At 38.0% G+C, this 22,506-nt stretch overlaps 1 protein-coding gene across 1 annotated transcript in view; it reads right to left on the bottom strand.

Annotated features, from left to right (window-relative positions):
- Positions 1-22,506, bottom strand: part of LOC128656400 (titin-like) — a 491,015-nt gene that overhangs the window by 337,669 nt on the left and 130,840 nt on the right. The window contains exons 26-33 of the mRNA XM_053710280.1: positions 20,353-20,604; positions 19,793-20,053; positions 18,916-19,170; positions 7,812-8,069; positions 7,234-7,485; positions 6,675-6,935; positions 5,642-5,896; positions 3,158-3,412 (exon numbers count right to left, since the gene is read on the bottom strand). Coding sequence (XP_053566255.1) covers positions 3,158-3,412; positions 5,642-5,896; positions 6,675-6,935; positions 7,234-7,485; positions 7,812-8,069; positions 18,916-19,170; positions 19,793-20,053; positions 20,353-20,604 — 2,049 coding nt within the window. The remainder of the gene's footprint in view (positions 1-3,157; positions 3,413-5,641; positions 5,897-6,674; positions 6,936-7,233; positions 7,486-7,811; positions 8,070-18,915; positions 19,171-19,792; positions 20,054-20,352; positions 20,605-22,506) is intronic.

Here is a 22,506-nt window from a genome sequence, read left to right on the forward strand (position 1 = left end):
GATGGAACTGAAGTGGACATCCGGAGCGGAAGAAGTTAATCCTCCAAGCGGCGCTGAAGAAATCTTCCATCCGATGAAGTCATCATCCAGGCGGCGTTGAAGAAGTCTTTGATCCGGCCGATGTCATCTTCCAAGAGGCGCTGAAGATGTCTTCTATCCGGGCGATGTCATCTTCCAAGCCAGGTCTTGAATCTTCCTCCCGCCGACGTGGAACCTCCTTCTTCACCGACGGACTACGACGAATGAAGGCTCCTTTAAGGGACGTCATCCAAGATGGCGTCCCCTCAATTCCGATTGGCTGATAGGATTCTATCAGCCAATCGGAATTAAGGTAGGAAAAATCTGATTGGCTGATGGAATCAGCCAATCAGATTGAGCTCGCATTCTATTGGCTGATCGGAACAGCCAATAGAATGCGAGCTCAATCTGATTGGCTGATTCCATCAGCCAATCAGATTTTTCCTACCTTAATTCCGATTGGCTGATAGAATCCTATCAGCCAATCGGAATTGAGGGGACGCCATCTTGGATGACGTCCCTTAAAGGAGCCTTCATTCGTCGTAGTCCGTCGGTGAAGAAGGAGGTTCCGCGTCGGCGGGAGGAAGATTCAAGACCCGGCTTGGAAGATGACATCGCCCGGATAGAAGACATCTTCAGCGCCTCTTGGAAGATGACATCGGCCAGATCAAAGACTTCTTCAACGCCGCCTGGATGATGACTTCATCGGATGGAAGATTTCTTCAGCGCCGCTTGGAGGATTAACTTCTTCCGCTCCGGATGTCCACTTCGGTTCCATCGCTGCTCGGCTGAGTGAAGACAAGGTAGGATGATCTTCAGGGGATTAGTGTTAGGTTTTTGTAAGGGGGGGTTGGGTTAGATTAGGGGTATGTGGGTGGTGGGTTTTAATGTTGGGGGGGGGGCTGTATTTTTCTTTTACAGGCAAAAGAGCTGAACTTTTTGGGGCATGCCCCCACAAATGGCCCTTTTAAGGGCTGGTAAGGTAAAAGAGCTTTGAACTTTATTTAATTTAGAATAGGGTAGGGCATTTTTTTATTTTGGGGGGGTTTGTTATTTTATTAGGGGGCTTAGATTAGGTGTAAGTAGCTTAAAATTGTTGTAATATTTTTAACATGTTTGTAACTTATTTTTTTATTTTTTGTAACTTAGCTTTTTTTATTTTTTGTACTTTAGTTAGTTTATGTAATTGTATTTAATTGTAGTTATTTGTAGGTAGTTTATTTAATTAATTTAATGATAGTTTAGTATTAGGTTTAATTGTAACTTAGGTTAGGATTTATTTTACAGGTAATTTTGTATTTCTTTTAGCTAGGTAGTTATTAAATAGTTAATAACTATTTAATAACTATTCTAACTAGCTAAAATAAATACAAAGTTACCTGTAAAATAAATATAAATCCTAAGATAGCTACAATATAATTATAATTTATATTGTAGCTATCTTAGGGTTTATTTTACAGGTAAGTATTTAGTTTTAAATAGTAATAATTTATTAAAGTATAGTGTAGTGTTAGGTGTAATTGTAACTTAGGTTAGGATTTATTTTACAGGTAAATTTCAGTTTATTTTAGATAGGTAAGCTATTAAATAGTTAATAACTATTTAATAGCTATTGTACCTAGTTAAAATAAATTGAAAGTTGCCTGTAAAATAAAAATAAATCCTAAAATAGCTAGAATATAATTATTAATTACATTGTAGCTATATTAGGGTTTATTTTAAAGGTAAGTATTTAGTTTTAAATAGTATTAATATAGTTAATAATAAAAATAATATTTAGATTTATTTAATTAATATTTAAGTTAGGGGGGCGTTAGGGTTAGTGTTAGACTTAGGTTTAGGGGTTAATAATTTTATTACAGTGGCGGCGGTGTAGTGGGGGGCAGGATAGGGGTTAATAAATTTATTATAGGTGACAACGGTGTAGGGGGGGCAGGATAGGGGTTAATAGGTTTAATATAGGTTGCGGCGGGTTCAGGGAGCGGCGGTTTAGGGGTTAAACTATTTATTTAGTTGCGGCGAGGTGCGGGATCAGCAGGATAGGGGTTAATAATTTTATTATAGAGGGCGACGGTATAGGGGGGGCAGGATAGGGGTTACTAGGTATAATGTAGGTGGCAGCGGTGTCCGGGAGCGGCGGTTTAGGGGTTAATACATTTAGCAGAGTTGCGGCGGGGTCTAGGAGCGGCGGTTTAGGGGTTAATACATTTATAAGACTTGCGGCAGGGTCTAGGAGCGGCGGTTTAGGGGTTAGTAACTTTATTGAGTTGCGGGAGGCTCCAGGGGGCGCCGGTATAGGGATAGAACAGTGTAGTTTAGTGTGGGTGCTTAGTGACAGGCTAGCAATAAAGCTGTGAAAAAGCGGAAGAGCAGCGAGATCGGATGAGTGATAACTCTCACAGTCCGCTGCTCATCGCCCCGCGGCTTTTTGACAGCTTTATTTGATAACTTAGGCGTATTTTTTCAGGTCCGCGGCGGCGAAGGTAGGCGAGCTTAGGCGGGCGTATTGGGCCGGCGAAGCCAGAAAAGTAGACGGCTTGATAACTACCCCCTTAGAGTATATTAAGCCATTGATGTACGTTCAGTGCACATGTTTAACGGGACATAATACTCATATGCTAAATCACTTGAAAGTGATACAGCATAATTATAAAAAGCTGACATGAAAATATTACCTGAACATCTCTATGTAAAAAGGGAAGATATTTTACCTCAAAATTTCTCAAGTTCACCAGAGTAAGTGATCTGTTATACTTCAGATGCTATCCAGCTGCAAGTTAAAAAAAAAAAAAAAAATAATAGCCAATCAGCATCAGTTGTGCTGAGGTCATGCTTTGTTTTTACTATGATCGCTTAAGATTTCACTGAAATCTCATGAGACTTAATAGTTTACTTCCTTAAACTGAATAAGAAAATAATATGACTGTGCCTGCACAAGTAAGATGCACACTCCTTTGCAAGGCCTGGGACTAGCATTTTGATTGGCTGCTTAAAGTCTCTTTACAGTGACGTGTGAATACTTGTTGAGGAAAATATCTTTTTGCATAGAGATGTTCAGGTGATATTGTCTTGTCAGCTCTTACAGCTATGCTAATCTGCAAGAGTGTCTCATTAATTGTCACTTTTCAATGTTACTTACTTGTATAGAGAGATATACTACTGCTCTCTCCCTGTACGTTCTCACCAACGATAGCAGAGACTATGAATATGAAATAATTTCCAGGTATCAAATCTTTTATTGTAACAGAGGTTGAATTCACAGTTTTGCTGAATGATGAATTAGCCTGGATTTGAATAACATAATAATGTGCATTCCCCTCTGGTGGTTCCCAGCTCAGCAACACAGAACTTGTGGTGATGTTCAGTGTGCTTAAGTTTTTTAATTTCCCAGGATCTAAAAGAAAGAGGGGAAAAATTACATGATCTTATGGATGTTTCTAATATTACTTTACAGATTTATTTTGTACACACTAGTAAAATAAGGTTTCATATTATGTAAATACGCCCTATATAAGGCCAGATTACTTGTGGAGCGCTTACAGTTACGCACAAGCGAAAAGGGGTTTATCATGGGTGTTTGCGTGAATCAGGTTTTTCGTCTGTATTACAAGTTGAAAGTAAACTCGATCGGTTGAGCGCAATTCAAGTAAAAGAGATATGAAACCCAAATTTTTTATTTCATAATTTAGATAGAGCATGCTATTTTAAGCAACTTTCTAATTTACTCGTATTATCAATTTGTCTTAGTTCTTTTGGAATCTTTATTTTGAAAAGCAGGAATGTAAGCGCTCCTAAACTTACATTCCTGCTTTTTAAATAAAGATTCCAGTGTAGCCATCAATCAGCAAGCGCTACCCAGGGTTCTGAACAAAAAATGGGCCGGCTCCTAACCTTACATTCCTGCTTTCTTAAATAAAGATTCCAAGAGAACGAAGACAAATTGATAATAAATTAGAAAGTTGGGTTTAATATCTCTTTAATTCTCGTCGGGATAGCGCAGCCTCAGAGCTCTGGTTAACTGTTTCGCAAAACAAATAGGTGTCACAAAACACATCAAAAATACATTTCAAAGTACAGTTACACTCATAATAACACTGTCTAATAAAAATGATTTTTTTTAAATTGCATAAAAAAGTTATAAGGGCTCCAAGATAAGGTCTTAGGTTTTTAACATAGAGATACATACATACACATATCTAAATATGTATATATATATATATATATATATATATATATATATATATATATATATATATATATATATATATATATATATACAGTGTATGTTTATATGTGTGTACATATTTATTTATGTATTTATATGTGTATATATGTGATTACAGACATATATACACATATAAACACATAAATACATATGTACATAAATGTAGACATACTGTATATATAAGTGCATTGGAGTCCTTTGCAGTCAAGATGAAAACATGTAAACGCATATTTATGCAATATTCATATCAAATAAAGTGTTATACTGTGTAATTACTGTAAATATTTCACATTCCAATGTTCTGCCCATAGCAGAATATGTTCTATGTATTTTTTAAAAAGATATTCCTATATATTTATCTGTATATATATATATATATATATATACCTATATATAATCATGTATATATTTATATATATACATACATATTTATAAATTGTGCCAAAACACCATCAGATATATTTGCTATGTGAAAAACACTGGAATGTGAAATATTCATATTTTCATGTTGGGTTAGCGCACTTGAGAATATACTGTGTTATATATCGTGTTTGCGCGCAACTAAGGTGTTAGTTTTTTTTCCACGTTGTTTGCTCCATTAAATTTCGTTGGGGAATAGTTTAACGTATGCACCATAGTCTAACTTTCGGCTTTTTAAGCGCGTTGGGTTAGCACGGAAACAACTTGTAATATGAGCGCTACCTGACGCCCACAAAAAACTTACTTATAGCGAAGTTATCACTTGAATGGGAGCCTTAAATATCGCCCTATTTATTATCTGGCCCACTGTATTTTAAATTACTCTGGGGAGTCCAGTTTGGCTAAATTAATTAGGCTTAGACTTAATTAATTGTGTCTCATGGTTAAGGTTAATTGGTATCTGGGTTACAGTGAGGGTTAATTGTCATGGGGTGGTTACAGTTAGGATTAACTTGCATAGGGAGGCAAGGGAATCCTAGGTGTTATGGTTAAATTATGCTGAGTCTCCCACTTGTTATAACAGTTAGTAGTATTTGCAGTGGGAGGTCTCAGGGGCCTTGTAGCTTTTTTGGCAATATTTTGTACAGCTCCTAAAGTAGAGGAAAAGGGGAGCAACAACACACAGCATTCTAGTGACAACCATAATATATGATCATAGCTTTGCTGTATTGGAAAGTTACAGGGGTTTGAGTTAATTGATAATTGGAGAAAAGCAGATATAGAGGAGAAAAAATATTTAATATAATTTATTATGTTGTACACAGTCAGTGATATTTATCTGCAGTTTAAGTATTTCCATGCACAATTAACAAATATACAATCCATGAAAGCGTGGGGCAGGTCAAATAAAAAGCACTGGAGGGACTAATAGTGGCTATCAAGACTTAGGCTAGTTAACCCTGATCTAATGATACTCACTTGTATATGCAGATATGTTATTTCTTCCCCCCTGTAAAATATTTTCTCCAGAAAGGGAAGTGACCATGAATGTGTAATAGTTCCCAGGAGTCAAGTTTTTAATTGTGACAGAAGTTGAAGTCACAATCTCAGTGAAAGAAGAATTATCTATTTGAATCAGGTAAGAGCTTGCATTTCCCTCAGGTGCGTCCCAGCTTAGAGACACAGAACTGGTTGAGATATTGAATGTGATCATATTATTTACTTCACCAAGTTCTGAAGAAAAAAAAAAAGAATTAAATAATTCTATAAATGATTATATTGATGCCCTTCACTATATATTGAACACAGTTGACCTGCTGAATTTAAGCATTTAGTAAATGTGCAATGTTTTAAGAAATCAAAAACACCAAACACATTTTATACTTCATAATCCTCACTTCCTATATTTACTTTTCTCACTTGTTATTTATCACTTAAAGGAACAGTAAAGCCAAAATTAAACTTTCATGATTCTGACAGAGCAAACAATTTAAAACAACTTTCCAATTTACTTCTATTATCAATTTTGCTTAATTCTACTGGTATCCTTTGTTAAAGAGTAATCATAAGTGAGTTCAGGAGCGTGCATGTGTCCATAGCCATCAGGCAAAAATGTTTAAAACAATGTTATATATATAGTTGCGAACTCTGCTGTCATAGAGTGTCTGTAGCATTTTATGGCAGCTGTATTTGCAATTTTGTATAACATTGCTATAAACATAGTTGCAAACACTTCTGCCGATGGCTAAAGACACGTGCACGCCCCTGGGATCACCTATGATTACTCTTTAACAAAGGATACCAAGAAAACTAAGCAAAATTGGTAATAGAAGTAAACTGGAAAGTTGTTTAAAATACCATGCTTTATCCAATCCATATACGTTTAATTTTGACTTTACTGTCCCTTTAATTAATCTCATTTACCTTAGTAATTTGTCAAGAGAGATTATGTTTGCAATGATCTTTAAGCATATCAAGTATCATTTTTTAAAAATATGTTAAAGAAACTCACCCGTATAGGAAGATATGCTACTTCTCTCACCCTGCTGTACATTAGAGTCATCAACAAGGGCAGAGACCAGGAATGTATAAAAATTCCCAGGTATAAGACCTTCAACTATAGCATAGGTTGAATTCACAGTCATATTAAATGTTGGATGTCCTAGGGTTTGGATCATATACGAACTTGAGTTTCCCTCAGGTGACCTCCAGCTCAAAGACACAGATTTGTTGGTGATGCTGAGCACAGACAGGTCCGTGACTACTCCAGGCTCTAAAAGAGAAGTGTAACAGAGATGACTTAAATTAATGTAGAATGTATTTTGCAATAACTATTGCAGTTCAACAACTAGTTATGAATGAAGCTTGTCAATTGAAAACTTTTTAATAAAATGAAAATTTGGTATCACATATTTTAAAACCCTTTCTTCTCTTGTAACTTTCTATGATTGGGAAATTGAACTCACTTTCTGCCATAACCAACCTTATTCTAACTATTTTATAAAAAATAATGAACATGAAATTAAAAAACAAATAATATAAAAAAAAAAAGTTAAATTACTTTCACTCACTTGTATAAGCAGATACATCACTAAACTTCCCTTGCTCTTCTCCAACAAGGGTAGAGACCAGGAATATGTAATAATTCCCAGGTGTCAGATCTGTAACTGTTACATAAGTTGAAGTCACAGTTTTATTAAATGTTGAGTTTCCTTGGATTTGAATCACATAAGAACTTGTGTTTCCCTCAGGTGGTTCCCAACTCAAAGACACAGATCTGGTGGTGATGTTTAATGTGATCAGGTTCTTGACTTCTGCAGGTTCTGAAAACAAAATAGATGGGCAGTATAAAATTATATAGGCGAGTATAATAAAACATACCAAATATGATCGAAGTTTAAGAAAAAAAATAAGTGTTATTAATTCTGAAATGTTTAAAAAAATCTCATTCATATCTTAAAATATCAATTTTCTTCATTTACTTTAGCAGTGGTGAAAACATTTAGTATTAATCTGTTAGATCTTCTGTTTACCTACTTAAAATAAACGTAAAATGAACTAGCAATATAAGTTACTCTTTTCTTAAAATTTCCTTTAAAACCAGCAAGTTTTATAAACAATCATCTTGTATCTTCCTAAAGCTACTTACTTGTGTAGGTAGAGATATAACTGCTCCCCCCTTGTATGTTATCTTCACCAACAAGGGCAGAGATGAGAAATGTGTAATAATTCCCTGGAGTCAAGTCTTCAATTGTAACAGAAGAAGAAATCACAGTTTTATTATAAATTGCATTTCCTTGGATTTGGGACAGAAAAGAACTTGAGTTTCCTTCAGGTGGTTCCCAGCTCAGAGACACAGATTTGGTGGTGATGTTAAATACAACAAGGTTCTTGACCACTCCAGGTTCTAGACATGAAGCAAAGAACATAAATTATATTCTTGTCATTCTTGTAAAATATTTATGGTGTTAAACTTTGAAGCAGAAAAGTTCAAAATCCATTGGTGTTTTTTATTTGTTAAAATAATAAAAAAAACAAAAAACAACAATTTGGTTTTAATAGAAAAGTTAGATTTCATCATGATAATTTAAATGCATTACAGCATAGGGCATTACAGAATTTGAAAAAACAACAGAGACATTGTATAAATTCCTCAGACAAGGGTGGAAACATTGAGGCCTAGTTATCAAGCCGTCAACCTCAAATACGCTGGAATTCCGCAGCGTATTTGTGGCGAGGCTGATTCGCCTTAGTTATCAAAGGCTAGAGACCGGCAAAAGTAGAATTTTGTGACATAAACTTCGTTCCGCCGGACTCAGTCCGACACAGATCGATTCTTACGTCACTCCAGATGTTCCGCACACAAGTGCGGCACAATCTGACTACTTTTGCTAGTTATCAAAAAACTAGCAGGTACGCTCTGCACTTTTACGGCCCAGCGTACCTGGTTTTCAATCCGCCACCCTGGAGGCGGCGGATCCCATAGGAATCAATGGGAGTCTGACCATAGCAAAAGTACAAGTTCGCTGCTGACAGACATCCCATTGATTTCTATGGGAGATGTCTGCACCTAAGACCCTAACATGTACCCCGAGTCTAAACACCACTAATCTGTGCCCCCTACACCGCCGCAACTAAATAAAGTTATTACCCCCTAAACCGCCGCTCCCGGAGCCCACCGCAAGCTACTCTATACATATTAACCCCTAAACCGCCGCTCCCGGAGCCCACCGCAACTATAATAAATGTATTAACCCCTAAACCGCCACTCCCTGACCCTGCCGCAACCCCTAATCTGCCCCCCCTACACCTTCGCCACCTATAATAAACTTATTAACCCCTATCCTGCCCCCCAATACACCGCCGCCACTGTAATAAATTTATTAACCCCTAAACCTAAGTCTAACACTTACCCTAACACCCCCCTAACTTTTTATTAATTAAATAAATCTAAATAATATTTCTATTATGAACTAAATTAATCCTATTTAAAACTAAATACTTACCTTTAAAATAAACCCTAATATAGCTACAATATAAATAATAATTATATTGTAGCTATCTTAGGATTTATATTTATTTTACAGGCATCTTTCAATTTATTTTAACTAGGTACAATAGCTATTAAATAGTTAACTATTTAATAGCTTACCTAGCTAAAATAAAGAGAAATGTACCTGTAAAATAAAAACTAACCTAAGTTACAATTACACCTAACACTACACTATCATTAAATAAATTATTCCTATTTAAAACTAAATACTTACCTGTAAAATAAACCCTAAGATAGCTACAATATAAATAATAATTAAATACAATTACATAAACTAACTAAAGTACAAAAAATAAAAAAGCTAAGTTACAAAAAATAAAAAAAATAGGTTACAAACATTTTAAAAATATTACAACAATTTTAAGCTACTTACACCTAATCTAAGCCCCCTAATAAAATAACAAACCCCCCCAAAATAAAAAAAAATGCCCTACCCTATTCTAAATTTAAAAAGTTCAAAGCTCTTTTACCTTACCAGCCCTTAAAAGGGCCATTTGTGGGGCATGCCCCAAAGAATTCAGCTCTTTTGCCTGTAAAAGAAAAATACAACCCCCCCCCCAACATTAAAACCCACCACCCACATACCCCTGATCTAACCCAAACCCCCCTTAAAATAACCTAACACTAATCCCCTGAAGATCATCCTACCTTTAGTCGTCTTCACTCAGCCGAGCCACCGATGGAACTGAAGATGAGACCCGGACCGGCAGAAGTGATCCTCCAAGCGGCGCTGAAGAAATCTTCCATCCGATGAAGTGATCCTCCAAGCGGCGCTGAAAAAGTCTTCCATCCGGGCGATGTCATCTTCCAAGAGGCGCTGAAGAAGTCTTCTATACGGGCGATGTCATCTTCCAAGCCGGGTCTTGAATCTTCATCCCGCCGATGCGGAACATCCTTCTTTACCGACGGACTACCGACGAATGAAGGCTCCTTTAAGGGACGTCATCCAAGATGGCGTCCCTTCAATTCCGATTGGCTGATAGGATTCTATCACCCAATCGGAATTAAGGTAGGAAAAATCTGATTGGCTGATTGAATCAACCAATCAGATTCAAGTTCAATCCGATTGGCTGATCCAATCAGCCAATCAGATTGTCATGATCCGGTGTACATGCGCTCAGGACACAGACCCTCGGGGCAGTGGTAGGGATTTGAAGACACCGACCCCTGACCCGGGGAAGAGTATCTTGGACGTGGATAGATGATATTCTGTGATTCATAGTTGCTAGAAGTTATTGTAGAATAAATGGAGAGTGCAACATTTGTATACAATATATTCTGAGTTCACTGTGACTTATAGTTAGTTAATAGAAGTAACTGCAGGATTCAATGAGAGAAAAATATAGCAATGTGGAATGTTCAGGCTTCAGAGTAATCTGGTATAAGATTGACACTTAGATGCAAACTAAGTATTGTTGCAGGTTCACAGTACATAATATTATATAAAGCTGTATGTCAGAGTTAAAGCACAGCTGCACAGGTACTTAGACAAGCTGCAAGTTAAGGCATTAATTACTGTTTGTGCATTTAGATGCAAACTTGGTTTGTTGCAGGTTCACAGTACATATTATTATAAAGAGCTGTATGTCAGTAATTAGCAGAGCAGCACAGGTGAAAGTTAAGTTTAAGGCATCAATTACTGTTTGAACATATATTGGAGAATCACAGGAAAGCTTTTAATTGAACACATAGATGCTAAGTTCATGCAGGAAACAGTCACAGACCTCTGTTGTTCAGGATCACAACTTCAATGTTAATGCCAGGCACATTAGACCTGAGAAGGCTTAAAAAGAGGCTGAGGTAATCAGGTGCATGAATGATTAATCAGGCAGGCAGGCAAGCTGAATGTGAATACTGCCCAAATGCAGCAGTCAGAGAAGGATTTCTTAAAGGGATAGTGACATTAGGCTGAGATATGTTACAGATTCCCCTCCTTAAAGGCGACCTCCGGGCGCCCAATACAATCCAAAAGGAGAGAGAACAAAATTGATATGGAGAATCGGTAGTAGGTGTATGGAGGTAGTGAGTCCAATCGGAAATCAAGAAAGGAGGGTTGGAGATCTCTTGAAAAAGTTGAATGACTAAGTAAAGGCCATGTAATTCAGGTATCAAAAGATCTTGACAATGATGAGAGCAAAACTTGAAGTCAACTTTTTTGTAGTCATCGTGAGAATGCATGAACGTAACATACAATGAGCTTCCTACCACAGAATCATCCTGAGGGTAGACAGGTGGATGTTCTTCATGATAGATGACCATGTACATAGCCAATGAAAAGGCAGCCAGTCCTAGAGATATGAATAGGCTTTCCTCAGCTTCAGAAATAGAGATGCAGCATTCTGGATTGATAACCAGATTAACCACCTTTGGGTCAGAGATTTGAGTATCCTCAGAATTAACCTCTTGGCTGAGGATTAGATATACTCCAAAAGAAAAAGCTATAGCCACTTCTAACGCAATAGCAGGGCTTTCTTCAAAATAGGAGATAGGAGTGTAGAGTGCAAGATTTGTCCAGTTCTTGCCATCTTCTAATTCAAAATGAAATGTCTCCTTACTGGATTCAGAATCAAAAGTGTTCTCACTAAGAATAGGTATATGAATGTCCACACCAGGGCAAGGTTCAGGAATACCCACATCTGGGCAAGGTTCAGTCATATCCTCAGTAGGATCAGGTGAAGGAATGCCCATGCCAGGGCAATGTTCAGAAGTACCCACATCTGGGCAAGGTTCAGGAATATCCTCAGTAGGATCAGGTGAAGGAATGCCCATGCCAGGGCAATGTTCAGAAGTACCCACATCTGGGCAAGGTTCAGGAATATCCTCAGTAGGATCAGGTGAAGGAATGCCCATGCCAGGGCAATGTTCAACTATAGAGAAAGAAAAAGAACCCACTTTAGAGCCAGGAACCATACTCTCTTCTGAGCAGAGGGCAAGGCTTTCTTCAGGGTTCATAAACGAAGAATTAACAAGACCCACTTTAGAGCCAAGAACCATACTCGCTTCTGAGTAGAGGGCATGGCTATCTTCAGGATCAAGTATTATTACACCCATTTCTGGGTTAAACAAAGGAATACCCATACCAGGGTCAAAAACAGGAGAGTCCACCTTGATGTCAGGTTTAGTAGTATAATTATTTGAGTTTGAATATCAGAGCTAAATTCTCCAGGGATTATCTCTGGTAAACTTAAAGGCTGTATATCTGGAACAAAATTATCTTTTGCTTCTAGCACAGGGTTTACAGGCAATGAGGCATCATGAGAGGGATACGAGAAATCAATAGTTGGAAACAGTGTTTGTATTTTTTGTAGAGTCTGAGAAGAGATACCATTAGATGCTTTAAGAACAGACTGATAGTGACTATAGACATCATCCAGCTCAGTGTTGACAGTGTCATGAGGCAAGAGAGGGTCTGGTACAACAGAAACTAAAACAGGAGATTCAGGCTGAGTTTCCTCTTTGCATTTCTGATTTTCTGTGGGCAGAAGGATTTTCTTCTTCTTCTTCTTAGAGAGCTTAGATTTCTTCCCAGTATGAGGCTTCTTAGGTTGCTGCCATTGTGGCTTGTAGTAAGGTTGAGAACAGAAATCCTCTTCATCACTGGATGCATAATTCTGAAGTGATAAATCAGCATGGTAGTTGAGGGGACCTTTTCTCCAAACAGCAGTCTGTAAACCAGATGTCTTTTCTTGCAGCTCTGAATCTGTCCAATCCAACGAATCCCTGGGAGTATCAGAATTAGGAAGATCAGTATTTTCATGAGAGGTTTCTTGATGGGAGCTGTCTGTTTCATAAATATAACAACCAAGCATGTCATTATAAACAATAGATTGAGATTTTGTCTGAGTCTGTGGCAAATTTCAGTACACTTCCCCTTCTCAAAATTCATCTGTTTCTACATCTAAGAAATTGTTTCCCTTGGGAGATACTTTGCACCAACCTACATTTTCTACTACACCAGTTTCCTGTACAGGAATTCCTGATACTCAATCCTGTGAGGACAACTTTGAATCTGTCACTTTAAATCTTTAAAGATCTGAAATTTTTCTGCTGAATCGATGGATACATTCTCTTCATTTTCATAGTCAGATTCAGAATCAGTTTCACCAAAATGGAAATCACGAACATGAGGAACAGATGAAATTCTAGAAAAGTGGTTCTGTTTCTTTAAATCTTTAAAGATCTGAATTTTTTCTGCTGAAGCTATGGTTAAATCCTCTTCATTTTCATAGTCAGATTCAGGATCAGTTTCACCAAAATGGTAACCACGAACATGAGTAGAGGATTGTCTAGAATGGGAGTACTGTGTCTTTAAATTTTTTAAAGTTTGAAAATCTTCTGTTTTTCCTTTAGGGATTGCTTGGGTCTGAGTTATGTTGTAATTTTTTATTTTCCTTTGAGGGTCGGTGCATCCACTACCACTGCGGATCCCTTTTTTAGGCATTAACATTCTGTAATGATCCGGTGTACATGCGCTCAGGACACAGACCCTCGGGGCAGTGGTAGGGATTTGAAGACACTGACCCCTGACCCGGGGAAGAGTATCCTGGACGTGGATAGATGATATTCTGTGATTCATAGTTGCTAGAAGTTATTGTAGAATAAATGGAGAGTGCAACATTTGTATACAATATATTCTGAGTTCACTGTGACTTATAGTTAGTTAATAGAAGTAACTGCAGGATTCAATGAGAGAAAAATATAGCAATGTGGAATGTTCAGGCTTCAAAGTAATCTGGTATAAGATTGACACTTAGATGCAAACTAAGTATTGTTGCAGGTTCACAGTACATAATATTATATAAAGCTGTATGTCAGAGTTAAAGCACAGCTGCACAGGTACTTAGACAAGCTGCAAGTTTAGGCATTAATTACTGTTTGTGCATTTAGATGCAAACTTGGTTTGTTGCAGGTTCACAGTACATATTATTATAAAGAGCTGTATGTCAGTAATTAGCAGAGCAGCACAGGTGAAAGTTAAGTTTAAGGCATCAATTACTGTTTGAACATATATTGGAGAATCACAGGAAAGCTTTTAATTGAACACATAGATGCAGAGTTCAGAATATGTTAACATATTTGCAGCAGGATATTTCAGCAATGACAACTTGTAGCAGAGAAATAGTTATAAAGTTCTGAGTAAGATGCTGTTTGTAATTAGAGAGTGATGATAACCAAAAGTATGCTTGATTTATAATAAAGTTCAGAGATTGTTAAGTAGCTGTGTCCAGGAAACAGAATGGAGATATTTTTGATACTTGCGGTTTGATGATATTTTGCATAGGTAATAGAAAATGCTGTATCTTGGAATAGTTGCTAAGTTCATGCAGGAAACAGTTACAGACCTCTGTTGTTCAGGATCACAACTTCAATGTTAATGCCAGGCACATTAGACCTGAGAAGGCTTAAAAAGAGGCTGAGGTAATCAGGTGCATGAATGATTAATCAGGCAGGCAGGCAAGCTGAATGTGAATACTGCCCAAATGCAGCAGTCAGAGAAGGATTTCTTAAAGGGATAGTGACATTAGGCTGAGATATGTTACACAGATTGAGCTCGCATTCTATTGGCTGATCAAAACAGATATATTTTGTACACACTAGTAAAATAAGGTTTCGTATTATGTAAATACGCCCTATATAAGGCCAGATTACTTGTGGAGCGCTTACAGTTACGCACAAGCGAAAAGGGGTTTATCATGGGTGTTTGCGTGAATCAGGTTTTTCGTCTGTATTACAAGTTGAAAGTAAACTCGATCGGTTGAGCGCAATTGAAGTAAAAGAGATATGAAACCCACATTTTTTATTTCATAATTTAGATAGAGCATGCTATTTTAAGCAACTTTCTAATTTACTCGTATTATCAATTTGTCTTAGTTCTTTTGGAATCTTTATTTTGAAAAGTAGGAATGTAAGCTCTCCTAAACTTACATTCCTTCTTTTTAAATAAAGATTCCAATGTAGCCATCAATCAGCAAGCGCTACCCAGGGTGCTGAACAAAAAATGGGCCGGCTCCTAACCTTACATTCCTGCTTTTTAAAATTAAGATACCAAGAAAATGAAGACAAATTGATAATAAATTAGAAAGTTGCTTAAAATTGCATGCTCTGCATTTGGGTTTAATATCTCTTTAATTCTCGTTGGGATTGCGCAGCCTCAGAGCTCTGGTTAACTGTTTCGCAAAACAAAAAGGTGTCACAAAACACATAAAAAATATATTACAAAGTACAGTTACACTCATAATAACACTGTCTAATAAAAATTATTTAAAAAAAATTGCACAAAATAGTTATAAGGGCTCACAGATAAGGTCTTAGGTGTTGGGAAAAAAGGCATACAAAGGTTTTTAACATAGAGATACATATATACACATGCCCATTTCCCATCTCAGACCACCATCTTCTCACCTATAATCTCAATGTACAGGCTAAACCTATTTCTACCCCCTGCCTCCACACCTGTAGAAATCTGCACACTGTGGATCCTCTCCAACTTTCTAACCTTATTCAAAAACGCCTTCCCCACACTTCCACGGTATCCTGCCCTGACCTTGCTACAAACCACTATAACAATACTCTTTCCTCTGCACTCGACACCCGTGCTCCTCCACAAATACGCAAAAACCCCCGTCGTCAGCTCCAGCCCTGGCACTCTCAGCAAACACGCTATCTACAAAAATGCTCCCGTGCTGCTGAACGTGCCTGGAGGAAATCCCGCTCTGAACACGATTTCTTACACTATAAGTTCATTCTTTATTCTTACTCCTCTGCCCTTCACTTAGCCAAGCAAAACTACTTCTCTTCTCTCATATCTTCTCACTCATCAAACCCTAAACGTCTCTTCTCCACTTTCAACACTCTCCTCTATCCACCTGCACCACCCCCTCATCTGACTTTAGTGCTCAAGACTTGGCAGATTACTTTTTATACAAAACACTTACCATCAGAAGCAACATCCCACCACAAGACTGCAAACTTTCATCTGCACCCCCGGTCACCCCCTCCAACACTCTCAGTACCTTCCCCCCAACCACTGAGAATGAAGTGAGTTCCCTAATATCTTCCTCACACCTCACACATGCCCCCTTGACCCTATCCCTTCACATCTAATACCCTCTCTGTCCTCTACCCTCACCCCAGCTCTTACTCACATATTCAAACGATCCCTTACTACTGGTTAATTTCCATCATCCTTCAAACATGCAAAGGTCACCCCCATCCTCAAAAAACCCTCCCTCAACCCCAATTCTTCGGCAAACTACCACCCCATATCACTACTTCCGCTAGCTTCTAAAGTCCTGGAAAAACTAGTTTTCGATCGCCTAACACACTTCCTATCCTCCAACTCATTGCTTGACCCCCTGCAATCTGGCTTCCGTCCCCAACACTCAATTGAGACTGCCCTCACCAAGGTTACTAACGATCTTCTTTCTGCTAAAAACAATGGCCACTATTCTATACTTATCTTACTTGACCTGTCTGCTGCCTTTGACACTGTTGACCATCCCCTCCTCTTACGGACTCTCAGCTCCCTTGGGATCTGTGACATTGCCCTCTCCTGGATCCACTCTTATCTCTCTAATAGGTCCTTTTCTGTCTCATTTGCTGGTGACTCATCCTCTCCACTGCCTCTGTCTGTTGGAGTACCTCAAGGCTCTGTTCTAGGCCCTCTACTCTTCTCTATTTATACTTCCTCACTGGGTAAACTTATTAGTAGCTATGGCTTCAACTATCACCTCTATTCTGATGATACTCAGATCTACCTATCCACCCCTGCACTCTCTCCATCTGTCCTTTCCCACATCAGCAGCTGCTTATCTGGCATTTCTTCCTGGATGGCCTCTCACCACCTAAAAATCAACATGTCCAAGACTGAGCTTCTTCTAATCCCCCCAACTAATTCTACTTCAGTTTCTAACTTTATGATCACTGTCGGTGACACCACTATCTCCCCATCACCCCAAGTCCGCTGCCTTGGAGTTACACTCGACTCCAATCTGTCCTTCATACCCCACATCCAATCGCTCTCTTCATCCTGTCGCAACCACCTACGCAATATCTCCAAAATCCGCCCTTTTCTGAGTGCTGAAACTACTAAACATCTAATCCATTCCCTAGTAATTTCCCGGCTTGACTACTGTAACAACCTACTAACTGGCCTTCCTCTCTCCCTCCTCTCCCCCCTTCAATCCATCCTAAATGCCTCTGCTAGGCTAATCCACCTCTCCCGACGCTCTGTATCTGCCGCACCCCTCTGTGAGTCCCTTCACTGGCTCCCCATTCACAGCAGAATTAAATTCAAAATTCTCACTTTGACCTACAAAGCCCTTACCAATACAGCCCCCCCATACCTGTCCTCACTCATCAACAAATATACTCCAGCCCGTACACTAAGATCCAACAACGATCTACTCCTTGCCTCTTCTACCATCACCTCCTCTCATGATAGACTACAGGACTTCTCTCGTGCGGCACCAACCCTCTGGAACGCACTTCCCCGTGCTGTCAGACTTTCCCCCAACCTCTCCTCCTTTAAACGCTCCCTAAAGACCTTCTTGTTCAGGGAAGCCTATAACCAAATCAGTAACTAATGAATTCCACTTGCCTAATAGTTGCCCTCATCTAACTTCACACTAACATCATTCCCACCTTTGCAGTCCCCACCTCCTGTTTCTCACCCTCCTACCCATTTAGATTGTAAGTTCCCACGGGAACAGGGCTCCCAATTCCTCCTGTATTTGTTTGTTATTTATATATTGTGCCAAAACACCATCAGATATATTTGCTATGTGATAAACACTGGAATGTGAAATATTCATATGTTCATGTTGGGTTAGCGCACTTGAGAATATACCGTGTTATATATCGTGTTTGCGAGCAACTAAGGTGTTTTTTTCCACTTTGTTTGCTCCATTGACTTCGTCAGGGAATACTTTAACGTGCGCACCATAGTCTAACTTCGGCTTTTTAAGCGCATTGGGTTAGCACGGAAACAACTTGTAATATGAGCGCTACCTGACGCCCACAAAAAAACTTATTTCTAGCGAAGTTATCACTTGAATGGGAGCTTTTAATGTCGCTCTGTTTATTATCTGGCCCACGGTATTTTAAATTACTCTGGGGAGTCCAGTTTGGCTTAATTAATTAGGCTTAGGCTTAATTAATTGTGTCTCATGGTTAAGGTTAATTGGTATTTGGGTTACAGTGAGGGTTAATTGTCATGGGGTGGTTACAGTTAGGATTAACTTGCATAGGGAGGCAAGGGAATCCTAGTTGTTAAGGTTAAATTATGCTGAGTCTCCCACTTGTTATAACAGTTAATAGTATTTGCAGTGGGAGGTCTCAGGGGCCTTGTAGCTTTTTTGGCAATATTTTGTACAGCTCCTAAAGTAGAGGAAAAGCGGAGCAACAACACACAGCATTCTAGTGACAACCATAATATATGATCATAGCTTTGCTGTATTGGAAAGTTACAGGGGTATGAGGATAAATGGGGAAAAGAAGAGGTAGAGGAGAAAAATTATTTAATATAATTTAATATGTTGTACACAGTCAGTGATATTTATCTGCAGCTTAAGTATTTCCATGCACAATTGACAAATATAGAATCCATGAAAGCGTGGGGCAGGTCAAATAAAAAGCACTGGAGGGACTAATAGTGGCTATCAAGACTTAGGCTAGTTAACCCTGATCTAATAATACTCACTTGTATATGCAGATATGTTATTTCTTCCCCCCTGTAAAATATTTTCTCCAGAAAGTGAAGTGACCATGAATGTGTAATAGTTCCCAGGAGTCAAGTTTTTAATTGTGACAGAAGTTGAAGTCACAATCTCAGTGAAAGAAGAATTATCTATTTGAATCAGGTAAGAGCTTGCATTTCCCTCAGGTGCGTCCCAGCTTAGAGACACAGAACTGGTTGAGATATTGAATGTGATCATATTATTTACTTCACCAAGTTCTGAAGAAAAAAAAAAAAGAATTAAATAATTCTATAAATGATTATATTGATGCCCTTCACTATATATTGAACACAGTTGACCTGCTGAATTTAAGCATTTAGTAAATGTGCAATGTTTTAAGAAATCAAAAACACCAAACACATTTTATACTTCATAATCCTCACTTCCTATATTTACTTTTCTCACTTGTTATTTATCACTTAAAGGGACAGTAAAGCCAAAATTAAACTTTCATGATTCCGACAGAGCAAACAATTTTAAACAACTTTCCTATTTACTTTTATTATCAATTTTGCTTAATTCTACTGGTATCCTTTGTTAAAGAGTAATCATAGGTGAGTTTAGGAGCGTGCATGTGTCCATAGCCATCAGGCAAAAATGCTTAAAACAATGTTATATATATAGTTGCAAACTCATAGAGTGTCTGTAGCATTATCTGGCAGCTGTATTTGCAATTTTGTATAACATTGCTATAAACATAGTTGCAAATACTGCTGCCGATGGCTAAAGACACGTGCACACTCCTGGGATCACCTATGATTACTCTTTAACAAAGGATCTTTAAGCATATCAAGTATCATTTATTAAAATATGTTATTGTCTTTGTATAAAGAAACTCACCCGTATAGGAAGATATGCTACTTCTCTCACCCTGCTGTACATTAGCGTCATCAATAAGGGCAGAGACCAGGAATGTATAAAAATTCCCAGGTATAAGACCTTCAACTATAGCATAGGTTGAATTCACAGTCATATTAAATGTTGGATTTCCTAGGGTTTGGATCCTATACGAACTTGAGTTTCCCTCAGGTGACTTCCAGCTCAAAGACACAGATTTGTTGGTGATGCTGAGCACAGACAGGTCCGTGACTACTCCAGGCTCTAAAAGAGAAGTGTAACAGAGATGACTTAAATTAATGTAGAATGTATTTTGCAATAACTATTGCAGTTCAACAACTAGTTATGAATGAAGCTTGTCAATTGAAAACTTTTTAATAAAATGAAAATTTGGTATCACATATTTTAAAACCCTTTCTTCTCTTGTAACATTCTATGATTGGGAAATTGAACTCATTTTCTGCCATAACCAACCTTATTCTAACTATTTTATAAAAAATAATGAACATGAAAATAAAAAACAAATAATATAAAAAAAAAAAAGTTAAATTACTTGCACTCACTTGTATAAGCAGATACATCACTAAACTTCCCTTGCTCTTCTCCAACAAGGGCAGAGACCAGGAATATGTAATAATTCCCAGGTGTCAGATCTGTAACTGTTACATAAGTTGAAGCCACAGTTTTATTAAATGTTGAGTTTCCTTTGATTTGAATCACATAAGAACTTGTGTTTCCCTCAGGTGGTTGCCAACTCAAAGACACAGATCTGGTGGTGATGTTTAATGTGATCAGGTTCTTGACTTCTGCAGGTTCTGAAAACAAAATAGGTGGGCAGTATAATATTATATAGGTGAGTAAAATAAAACATACCAAATATGATTGAAGTTTAAGAAAAAAAAACTAACGGCTAGATTCCGTGTTTTGTCGGTAAAGCTGTGCGGTGCTAACGAGCAGTTTTCAGTCACCGCTCACCTACAAACAACGCTGGTATTATAGGTTTTTTCCAACCCGGCATTAGCCGCAGAAAAGTGAGCGGAGAGCAAAATTTAGCTCCACATCTCACTGTAATACCAGCGTTCAGTACCTAACACAGCCCCATTGATTCCTATGGGGAAATACATTTTATGTCTACACCTAACACCCTAACATGAACCCTGAGTCTAAACACCCCTAATCTTACACTTATTAACCCCTAATCTGCCGCCTCCGCCACCACCGCCACCTACATTATACCTATGAACCCCTAATCTGCTGCCCCTAACATTGCCGACACCTACAATATATTTATTAACCCCTACTCTGCCACCCCCAATGTTGCCGCAACCTACCTACACTTATTAACCCCTAATCTGCCACCCCCAACGTCTCCACCACTATAATAAAGTTATTAACCCCTAAACCTAAGTCTAAATTTAACACCCCCTAACTTAAATATTATTTTAAAAAATCTAAATAAAATTACTAAAATTAACTAAATTATTCCTATTTAAAACTGAATACTTACCTATAAAATAAACCCTAAGCTAGCTACAATATAACTAAGAGTTACATTGTAGCTATCTCAGGGTTTATTTTTATTTTACAGGCAACTTTGTATTTATTTTAACTAGGTACAATAGTTATTAAATAGTTATTAACTATTTAATAGCTACCTAGTTAAAATAAAGACAAATTTACCTGTAAAATAAACCTATTTTACACATAATACTACACTATAATTAAAATAATTACCTAAAGTAAATTAAATTAATTACAATAAAATCAAATAAAGTACAAAAAAAAACACTAAATTACAGAAAATAATAAAATAATTACAAGTTTTTTAAACTAATTACACCTAATCTAATCCCCCTAATAAAATTAAAAAGCCCCCCCAAAAGAAAAAAGCCCTTCCCTTATACTAAATTCCAAACAGCCCTTAAAAGGGCTTTTTGCGGGGCATTGCCCCAAAGTAATCAGCTCTTTTACCTGTAAAAAAAAAAAGTACAAAACCCACCACCCACACACCCAACCCTACTCTAAAACCCACCCAATCCTCCCTTAATAAAACCCTAACCCCTTGAAGATCACCGTACCTTGAGAAGTCTTCACCCAACCGGGCCGAAGTCCTCAACAAAGCTGATTAGAACAGCCAATAGAATGCAAGCTCAATCCTATTGGCTGATTGGATCAGCCAATAGGATTGAACTTCAATCCTATTTGCTGATTGCATCAGCCAATAGGATTTTTTCCAACCTTAATTCCGATTGGCTTATAGAATTCTATCAGCCAATCGGAATTCAAGGGATGCCATCTTGGATGACGTCATTTAAAGGAACCTTCATTCGTCGGGAGACGTCGATGAAGAGGATGCTCCGCGTCGGTTGACTTGAAGATGGACCCGCTCCGCGCCGGATGGATGAAGATAGAAGATGCCGTCTGGATGAAGACTTCTGCCCGTCTGGAGGACCTTTTCTGCCCAGCTTTGATGAAGACTTCTGCCCATCTAAAGGACCACTTCGCCCGGCTTCGTTGAGGACTTCGGCCCAGTTGGGTGAAGACTTCTCAAGGTAGGGTGATCTTCAAGGGGTTAGTGTTAGGTTTTATTAAGGGGGTATTGGGTGGGTTTTAGAGTAGGGTTGGGTGTGTGGGTGGTGGGTTTTAATGTTGGGGGGGTATTGTACTTTTTTTTACAGGTAAAAGAGCTGATTACTTTGGGGCAATGCCCCGCAAAA

Source organism: Bombina bombina, chromosome 4, assembly GCF_027579735.1.
Source record: "Bombina bombina isolate aBomBom1 chromosome 4, aBomBom1.pri, whole genome shotgun sequence".
NCBI lineage: Eukaryota > Metazoa > Chordata > Amphibia > Anura > Bombinatoridae > Bombina > Bombina bombina.